Source organism: Typha latifolia, chromosome 12 (assembly GCF_019914945.1).
Source record: "Typha latifolia isolate L0001 chromosome 12, TyphaL0001v2, whole genome shotgun sequence".
NCBI lineage: Eukaryota > Viridiplantae > Streptophyta > Magnoliopsida > Poales > Typhaceae > Typha > Typha latifolia.
In genome coordinates this window covers 2,530,561-2,540,751 of record NC_133097.1, presented here as the reverse complement: position 1 = coordinate 2,540,751, position 10,191 = coordinate 2,530,561, and the positions used below count along the sequence as shown (strand labels likewise).

Here is a 10,191-nt window from a genome sequence, read left to right as displayed (position 1 = left end):
TAGCAGCACTCTCTTGTCATTTCTCCAAAACGTCAATGTGAGGCTTGTAAAATCAAATGTCACGGGCCCCAAGCTTCGAAGTCATTGGGTCCCCAAAACAATATCGGCACCTTGCAAGGCCAACGGATAAAGATCCAATGTGAAAGTTTGGCCTTGCACCTTCAATTCTGCACCTCCACAAATAGAATCCGCTCGCAATGTGGTGCCATCTCCAATCATCACATCGAACCCTTCCATGGGTTCCGACTCGAGCCCAATCTTCCTAAGGAGCCTCTTGTCAATGAAGTTGTGGGTGGACCCGGTGTCAATCAAGATTCTCACTGTGGTTTTCTTGACTACCCCGTTCACCCGCAAGGTCTTTGGCGTAGCTGTCCCCGAATAGGCGTGGAGGGAGATTTCGGCTATCATGTCCTCCACGGGTTGCTCCTCAGCTTCTTCTCCTTGATGTCTAGCCACATCTGCACCTTCAACTGCAAACTCGTCCTCCGCTTCCTCCAATCCATCCATTAGCATCACCGATGCCATCGGTTTAGCACAGCGATGCCCGGGTACAAACTTCTCATCATAACGGAAGCATAGGCCCTTGACTCTTCTTTCTTCTACTTGAGCTGGTGTGAGTGCTCGTCCCGGACCTCTAGGTCCATACTTCACATCTTGGGATGGCTTCAAGGGTGCTCGAGGAGGTACCACTGTAGTAGCAACCCTTGGTACTCCGATAGTATTTCCCGCCACTATGTTTGGTTGAGCTTGATTGCGGCTTCCTTGGCTTGTTGAAGAAGGTTTCGGCCACGCCCGTATTTCCCACAGCATATCCATCATCATTTGATTATTGATGGCCATCTGTCTGGAAAGAGACCCCAACACGGCTTTAACACTAGGTTCTTCCGTATTCCGATTAGATCGGGCGGTTCCATGGGTGGAAGTCTCCGCAACCGTTTCTCCCTCATCTATTGGGATAATCTCTTCTTCATCATCTCGCCGTGCAACCATGGATCTGGTTGTCATCATTGGAAGAGCTTGTTGGAGGAACGGTGGCTCTGATATCAGCTTGATACGATCACGCCTCTGGCTATGGAGCTCTGATACCAGCTTGATGCGATCTCTCCTTTAGGGCTAAAGATCGATCTTTTCTAATTCTCAGATCTGGACTAGATCTGGCACGGAACTTTGAAATAAGATCCCGAAATATTCCGCCGTTGGATCGATGTGAAATTTTGATATGTCGTCGCCCTAGAAAAGAGCTTTCCAACAAATCAAGTTTCAGGCGAATCGGAGTTGTGGATCTCGAGATATCGTCCGTTTAGTGGACGAACGTCAAGATGCTCTGTTTTGGATTCGTGGATGGAGGCACGAGATCCTAGGTAATGATGGTTGGTGGAGGACCGGCGTTAATGGGGTGGCATTGGTGAAAAAGTGGTGGTGGATGGGTTATGGTTGATGGAAAGGTTAGGGCAAGTGCTGGATAGATTGGACGAAGGGGGAGAAGAGAGCCACCCCTAAGGGACTAGGGTGATTAGCCGAACGAGGGAGGTTAGAAGCGGCGTCGCCGGGGATTGAGAGAACGGGAGCGAAGAAGACGAAGGAGGCAAGGCAAAACTCAATCTCAATAATCAATAATCAATTTGGTTGCCTACCACATCCTTTTATAGGCTAACCAACAACTCAAATTAACCCTAAAAACATAATTTTTTCGTCGACCGCGTTCGAACTCGCCCGATCGCGTTCGAACGCACCGAGTTCGCTCTTGTGGATTTGCGAACGCGATGCAGGCGTTCGAACGCGCGATCGAACGCGCCTGTCGGTATTTGCGAACGCGATGCAGACGTTCACAGTGCGTTCGAACACACCGCGTTCGAACGCACAATACATTCTCTTCACGACGTTCACAACCCCGTTCACAAACCGCGTTCGAACTCACTCCACCCGCGTTCGAACGCGACTTACAGAAAACTTATTTTAATGGAAATTAAACACTAAAACATGAAATAAAAACACTCATAAAGTGAATCCATGCTCGAGACGACGTCGGTGAAGTTCGAATCGTATCATATAAAAATTTCCAAAAAATTTAATTCGGGCCAAGTGGCCTTTAATTTGATTTCTTTCTATTCAACTCACTTGCTAAAAAGATATATAAGTACTCTTAATCTATATTTACACTTCAGTTATGGATCTTTAAAAGTGCTCCATTAATCAACAAGAGACGAAAAATCAGGCAATCACTTTCCGGACCACTGTGCGTATATTAAAGTTAGAATCTCTCAATCAATTTCTGGGTAATAGGGTTGGGTCTTTTAGAAAAAGTTCCTGGAGAAGTTGCATACCTTCTTTTTCTTCTATCACTCACTGTACCGTTCCCTTGCTAACTCACTTTTCATCGCAGTAGGAAAGTAGAAAGCGGCCCGGATTAAAGGGCCTGATCAATTTTGTCACTCTGCCACCACTACCCCAAGGCACTACCATCACAATTCACGTGGGTTTGCTTCAGTTTTCGAATTAAAGAAAAAGGCCCCGTTATATCCGTTCTTGTCCAGTAGCATCTGACCCTCCCTACCATGTGATTCCTCCTGTCTCTCCCTATACTCCTCACCTCCCGGTAACCAAATCACAAGATAACACATCTCCTCCTCCTCCACCAACCTCCATTCGCCTCCGACAAAAATACCAGCTGTGAGTGTAACTCACACTTGAATACTTCAAAGTATTAAGATTATCTTCTTCTCCTTCCTCTTCCTCTTCCTCTTGGATTTCGTCTGATCCACCAACAATGAGGTTGCATTGCTTCTTCCGATTCGGGTGCGGTATCCATCTCCTAATTATTCTTTTCCGTCTCCATCCATGCGCGGCGACCTCCTCTTCCCTCGTGGGCATCAACTACGGGCGAGTGGGCAACAACCTTCCCACCCCGTCGGCGACCCTTCCACTATTAGCGTCCATCGGAGTCGGCCGCATCCGGCTGTACGATGCCGATCCCTCCGTCCTCCACGCCTTCGCAAACACCGGCATCGAGCTCGTCGTCGGCCTCCCCGACCGCTGCGTCCCGGTCGTATCCGACCCGAACGAAGCCCTCTCCTGGGTCCAAGACAACATCAAGCCCTTCGTCCCCGCCACCAAGATCGCAGCTCTGACGGTGGGAAATGAAGTGCTCACAAGCAACAACACCGCTCTAGCCCACTCCCTTCTTCCAGCCATGGAATCCCTCCACTCCGCTCTCGTCACCCTCGGCCTCGACCACCAGATCGTCGTCACCACTGCCCATTCCCTCGCCATTCTTTCCACCTCGTATCCTCCTTCCTCCGCTGTGTTCCGCCGAGACCTCGTCCCCTACCTCTGCCCCATCATAGCCTTCCACGCCAAGACCAACTCCCCCTTCCTCGTCAACGCCTACACCTACTTCGCCTACGCGGACGACCCCTCAGGCGTCGACATTGCCTATGCGCTCCTCGAATCCAACCCCGGCGTCACGGACCCGGTCTCCGGACTTCGATACGCCAACCTTCTCCTCGCGCAAGTCGACGCCGTCTACCACGCCATCACCGCTGCCGCCGGCGACTCTGCGAAGGCCGTCGAGGTCAGAGTGTCGGAAACGGGATGGCCTTCTGCGGGGGACCCAAACGAGACAGGGGCGACGCCCGCGAATGCGGCAAAGTACAACCGGAATGTGATGAAGCTGGTGGCGCAGGGGAAGGGCACGCCGTTGAGGCCGGGGTTGCCCGTTAGGGCTTACGTGTTTGCGTTGTTTAATGAGAACCTCAAGCCCGGGCCCACCTCCGAGCGCAATTATGGCCTCTTCAAGCCCGATGGAACCCCTGCTTACCCCCTCGGCATCACCGTGCCACCCGAGAATTCCACCGCCACCGGCGGCGGCGGAGGTGGTGGGAGCGGCGGGGGCGGTGATGACATCTCCGGTGGCTCCGATGGCTTTTACAGCATTTCGGCTGCTCCGGCGGTAAGTTTCTATTTTCTACTATTACTACCTAAAGCATCTTGTTAGTTTCTCAAATTTATTCAATAGATTTAAAGAAAATGTTTTCTTTTTCCAAAGGAATGGAGGAGGAGGATGATGGCAGGAGCATTAGCTGTGTTAGGTGTACTGACACAGTTTGTTTGAGATCGAGTAAATGCTGAGAGATGGGGAGGTTTGGTTGGAGATTAGGTAGACTATTGCCTATTTTTTTTAAAAAATAAAAATAAAAAAAGTAAGTTTTTTTTTGTACAAGTGGTGGTGGTTAATTAATGATTTGGGATTTGACTCGACGCCAGAATTGTAGAGCGTTTAAAACGGGAACGCTATTTGATGCATTATTTTTTACCTGTGAGATTTTCAATTAGTCGGACCATGCAAAAACTCTGGTCAATCTCTCAATTTTAATAGTTAAATAGTGTCTAATTTGAATCATTTGAGTAGTGCGAGGTAAGTGGTGATTTTAAACGATATTGGATTGTGTGATGCGACATCCATCACGTGATCTGTCTCCTGAGTTGGCAAGCCACTACATTCTCTGCTGCAAAAAGTTGTGTTAAGGTAGATAAAGTATAATTTTTTACCAAAATAATCCTATTTCAAATTTAATTTAATAAAATAACTATAGCCTAAATATATTGTCAAAAGGGAATAATAAATTATAGCCCCATATAAAACGCTAAATTAAAAAAATTGCTGAGATAAACGTTCTTCCTAGAAAATAAAATACTAAATACTTTAGTGTTTCTCTTTATGCACTTTAGTTAATGATCGTTTTAGTGATTGTAGTTAAACTTACGTAAAATGCTAAAACGCTGAAGAGTATCAGTGTTTTAAGCTATAAAATATTGACTCTTTAGTATTTTTATAAAACATTGAACTCTTCAGTGTTTTGCGGTTGTTTTATAAATATACTGAAGAATTTAGCATTTTGACATACTCCACCATGTGATCACGACGAAGAGAGTATCATACGAAGAAGTTGATGTGGTTACAAAAGAGAATAAAAAATAGTAAGGGCAAAAGTTCAAAACTTCAAGGTCTACATGAAAAACCTTAAAATGACTTATCTTAGATAATCTTAAAATTGTTAGTCCAAAATAAATTTGAGTAGTCCTTTCTTTAGTTGGATTTTCCGACGAAGTAAAGGAACAAAGTCGTCAGGGGATGATTTAGTACTTGGCTTTTAATCAATCATTTGCAGTCATCAATCTTACCATGTGTTTTCAGAACATGTTTCTTATTTGTCCAATACTCAAGCCAACTTAAATACGTCAAAACCATCTGGGGCACAAGCAAAATTTACATTACTTCGTACAATAAAAGAGAAGCTCAGCAGAAAAACAAATTATACTACGTAATATACATATATAGGAGGGGGAGCATGGAGGGGGAGAGAGAGACATGTTAAAGTATACCTGCAGCATTTCAACAAGAAGTATGATGCGCTCCGCATGCTTCCGGCAAGTAAGAAAATCTTGGATGCAAAGCACCTAAACAAAAGCAAATGCATCTGAAATAGTTGGGAAGGACCATAAAAATTCCAGATGACATAGTGGCAAAGATATCTATGCTAACTCATACCTTAAAGTAATCGAAGAACTCACTAGGAGTTCCTTCTGCATCAAAATTCATCACCAAGCATCAAGTATGCCATATGATGCCAAAAGAAAGTAAACCATCGACCAAGTGATAAGAGTCTGTTATTGCAGCACTTTGATAAAGAGATGATAAATTAAAAGAATTCAATATATAATTAGAGTAAATATAGCTGCAAACCACTTATTAACATTCTAAAATATATAGTCTGAGGTATACTAACCATATCAACCAATACATTTAAAACAATGGAATTACACTAGTGATGCACTATAGGAGGAGAATATACACGTCGCGACTCATTATCCATTTTCAATGCACTAACACATATGTCAACAATCGGGTTCATCGATGCTTGACTACCACTGCTACTCCATGTGACAAGTGTATCTAAGCCTTCACAGTGAATATCAGATAAAGTATGAACCTACACCAAATATTAAGTAGTTAGTTAAATTTTTGGTAAATCTCAAATCTTAAAAATATTACAATTTATACTAAATATACCACAACCTCAATAGTCGTCAGAGGGCAAAAATCACTTGGTGGCCTATTTGATAAATGGACAGATAAACTGTCATGTAATCCTCAGATATCACAACATGTATGGATCGCCATAACTCATCGTTGCAACCATCAATGATAAATTTATTATGCAAGTTCCACGTTACTCCCATATTGCAATATACTCTATATGGTGAGCTTACCAATCATAAATACTCTTACCATATTTATCGACAGCTTGAAGTTTGTCTTGAGTATTGCATAAAGTAAGGATTTGTTGAATCTGACCAAATTGGCGCATGACTCGATCTAGAAAATACTACTCAACAATATCAAAATAAATAAGTTGAAACACCCACTTCCAAAAATTCACGTATTCCTCACGTGGAGCATGTCCACATGATTCCCACGTGTCCTGTCAGTGAAATAATCTCACCAAGTATCTGAATAAGTCAAGAAATACCATAATAATCCAACAAATAATCCAGAATTATAATATCACAGGCCTCAACAAGCCTCTAGGAATACAAGTCAAACACTAATTTGTTAAAACATAAATACCCTCGCAGGGGCTAAGTCCAACTGAAAATAATAGAATAAACAAATGCTAAAAATAAAGGAATGAATTTGCTACTCCTCGATGTCCGCATCCTCTATAATCATCTCTGAAATATTTCCACCAAAAATGGCGGTGAGCACGGGGCTCAGCAAGTAAAATCTGATAGTAATCTAAGAATATTATATGATAAATAAAATGCAACTCATAACATGTCAGGGAAAAATGTACATTATGACTTTTAATAGCTTCCTTCATTATAGCTCATTTTACATAGAAATCCACACAGGAGTCGAGTCACAATAACATATCTCACAAAGCATCATAAAAATCGAGGGGGACTAGTCAACTACTAGTATTATCGCCCATACATGCTTGGCGACGCTGTATATGACCGGTTGTCTGTTGGCCATCGACTAAGGACCCTAGTCGTAGGCCCATAAACACCGTTCTAGTAATCATTGCATAGAGCGAAATCATCACATACGGCTGATAAGAGCACACAGCTTAATAGACGCGCTGACCCTACGTCCTCGGGTACTGCTAGAACTACAGTCCCTACCTCTCAATCATCTTTTCTAATATCATACTAGTCAAGTCTCCAACTAGGGCAGTGTAATCACCTGAATGCTCCACCAGCTACCGACCTCAGGTGTGGGTCGCTAATATAATACTATATAATATACACTCTACTCCTAACCCCGAGTTGAGTAGGTAAAAAGGGCACTGCCTAACTAGGACTTGACTAATAGTGATATGTGCACATGGTGTCATGATCTCTATTATTTATTTAACATAATCATCACAATAACAGATATTATAAACAAGCATAGAGTCTATCATACATGTGCATTAAGTGATAAATAATGCAAGTAAGAATTAACATGTAATTAAATGCAAACATGAAATGTCATATAAGTTTCACAAGTAAGAAAACGATATTTAATTATCACAGGTAAGAAATGACATAAGCATGCATTTTTCATAGACTATTATAGAATTCTACTCGCCTGAGTTATTTCTGGAATCCGTCTTACTCTCCTAATCAGTCGGCTCTCCTTGATTTTCGAGATCCTTCCCACACAATAATGGATTTGAGTTATTTATAAATAAAATAAATATAAGATTAATGAACTTATAAACTAACCATCTTGTTCTATAAATTTAAGTTGATTCTCTAGGTTCGAGATATTATTTGTCTTAAAAAAAAATAATGGTCATTTAGAGTCATTCACATTGTAAATGTGAAGGTATTTGAAAAGACTAATAGATTCAAATACCTATTTTGATTTTGTATAGTTCCTAATTTTATTAATAACATGGTTGAGAAAATTATAATAATTACAATTAGGTAGCTAACAGAATTTAATAAAAAAAATATACTCATAATAAATTAGTCTAGGGTTAAAATGTTAAAGGTTGGGCTGGGCTCAAGGCCCAGTAATTTAGGTGAGAGTGAGAGAGGGAGAGTGAGCTGCAGACCCACCTACAGCCCACTGGACCAGAGGTAGTGGACTAGGCTCAAGAGCCCAGCCGAACAGAATGAGGAGTCAAATGTGCTCTGGATTGGCTCAGGAGCCCAGTCTAGTAGGGTGAGATGGTGGACTGGGCTCCAAATTCCAGTCAGACAAAAAAATGAGGAGGTGGATTGCGGGGCCTACCGCAGGCCACTAGAAACTAAAGGGGGTGGACTAGGCTCCGGTGCCCAGTCCACCGAGACATTAGAGAAAAGGGTCTAAGGACCTGGGCTGCAGCGCAACCCATGCCACAGCCCAGAGAGAGACCGGTGGGGGTTGGCCCAACCCCCACCTTCTCCTCGTTCTCCTTGCTAGAGAAGGAGAAACAAAGGAGAAAGGAATAATGCTGCCGGTGATCCTCGTCACCGGCAGCTCCCGGCTCCGGCAACTCCTCCCCAAGTCGACTAAGTTGACTTGTGTGTAGGAGTGATCAGATCCTTCGACTAGCGCAACCGGAGAGAGAGAGAGAGTTGAGGAACTCCATGGCCGGCGGCCATGGAGTTTTCAACTCAGTGCTAGGTGGGCTCGAAGCCCTCTTCTCGGGTACCTACTTCTTCCAAGTGAAGAGATGGGTCAGCCAAGGTTGACGAGTGAGGCCACCACCACCGGTGGTGGCCGCTTGTGCCAAAGAAACCCGGCGGTGGGAGGCGACATGGCATCGCCTCCCTCACGCCTCGTGGGGACCCAATTTGGGTACCCACAGCAAGGAGTTGAAGCGGAGAAACTTCCCGGACTGGTGTCTGGTCGACCCAAGGTCGTCGGTCGGCGAATTTCCCCGGCGAAGCCAGACGAAAATAAAATCCTAATACGCATGATTAACTAGGCTATTTTCAAATTGAATTGAAGAGGGGATGAAGGCTAACCTGAGGATCGAGGTGAGGGGGTTTTGGTTGATTGCCGGTGCTCCGGTGACTTGCTGCTCGCGACGAGGACTTCGGCGGCTTGGGAGAGAAAAGAGAGGAGGGAAGAGCGAAGAAGAGGAAATTGCAAAAGGGAAACTCGAGGGGAAGGAGAGGAGATTAAATAGAGAAGAGGTGGAGGAGGAAGGAGTCAGCGCACGCGCCAAGCACGTGCGCTGCGGTTAGGGTGCACGCGCATGGCGCGTGTGCTAAATTTTTTATTATTTTTAATTATTTTATTTTTTTATTTTTTTAACGGGTGTTACATAAGTGGTGTCCACATCCTTCATATATTGCTATCTATTGTATATATTATTGGTAATCCAACCAATACCTTTTCCATATATAGCTCCCATATAATTTGCACATTAGTAAAATAAGTTCAATATATCATGCTACAAGTATTCTACACATCAAATATTAGCTAATTATTACATTGCTGGTCTAGTTGATCTCGATAAAAACACAACATATGGTGTTGGATTCTAGTCGTAACTTCACTTGCACTTCCACCTAGTACCAAGTGCATTAGAGTTCGATTCATTTTATATTGAGATTTATGAATGATTTATAATTCGATTTCTATGATAATACACTTTTAGTAGAGAGCAATTCTTGTTATATTGATTTATTCAATATGAGATATAATAAATAATTTATGATTCAATTTAGCATATATTGGATTTTGAAATTCAGTACAAGAGATAAGACAATTATTTATTTTCCAAGAAAGCTTATATATATCATTATGATTCTTTTCTGCTACTATATGTATCACATGTTGATATTTATTATTAGACATATTCTTAGTAGAGTGGGTTACTTGCCGGGCGTCTAGCTCATGAGGGACTTATTATTTTGCACGAATTTAAAAAGCCAATTAACGGGGACTCTAAGGCTAAGTACCATTTACGCTGTGTCAATTTAATTTTAGGATCTGATTATTTTTTGGGCTATCTTGTTTCTCTAGTTTATCTTGAAAATTTGTAGCCATTATGTTCCCGGATTAGAGCGTAATAGAATAGTATCGGAGTCTAGGTTTTTGATCTACCTAGAAGATTTATTGCGGAGATTCAGCACTCAGTCCTTTAGATTAAATAGTTAAGATTTTTCTGAAAAATATTTCTTATAAATGCATTTAAGTTAGATGGT

General features: G+C 42.8%; 1 protein-coding gene across 1 annotated transcript; it reads left to right on the top strand.

Moving 5' to 3' along the window:
- Positions 1-2,428: 2,428 nt before the first annotated feature.
- LOC140799323 (glucan endo-1,3-beta-glucosidase 11-like) lies at positions 2,429-4,399 on the top strand. Its single transcript, XM_073153611.1, has 2 exons — positions 2,429-3,949; positions 4,046-4,399. The coding sequence occupies exons 1-2, from the start codon at positions 2,768-2,770 to the stop codon at positions 4,109-4,111; spliced, it is 1,248 nt and encodes a 415-aa protein (XP_073009712.1). The 5' UTR covers positions 2,429-2,767; the 3' UTR covers positions 4,112-4,399.
- The last annotated feature ends 5,792 nt before the right edge of the window (positions 4,400-10,191 follow it).

Coding starts and splice junctions, on each gene's coding strand:
- LOC140799323 (XM_073153611.1), top strand. CDS start 2,768: ATGAGGTTGCATTGCTTCTTCCGATTCGGGTGCGGTATCCATCTCCTA. Junction 3,950..4,045: donor GCATTTCGGCTGCTCCGGCG/GTAAGTTTCTAT, acceptor CTTTTTCCAAAG/GAATGGAGGAGGAGGATGAT.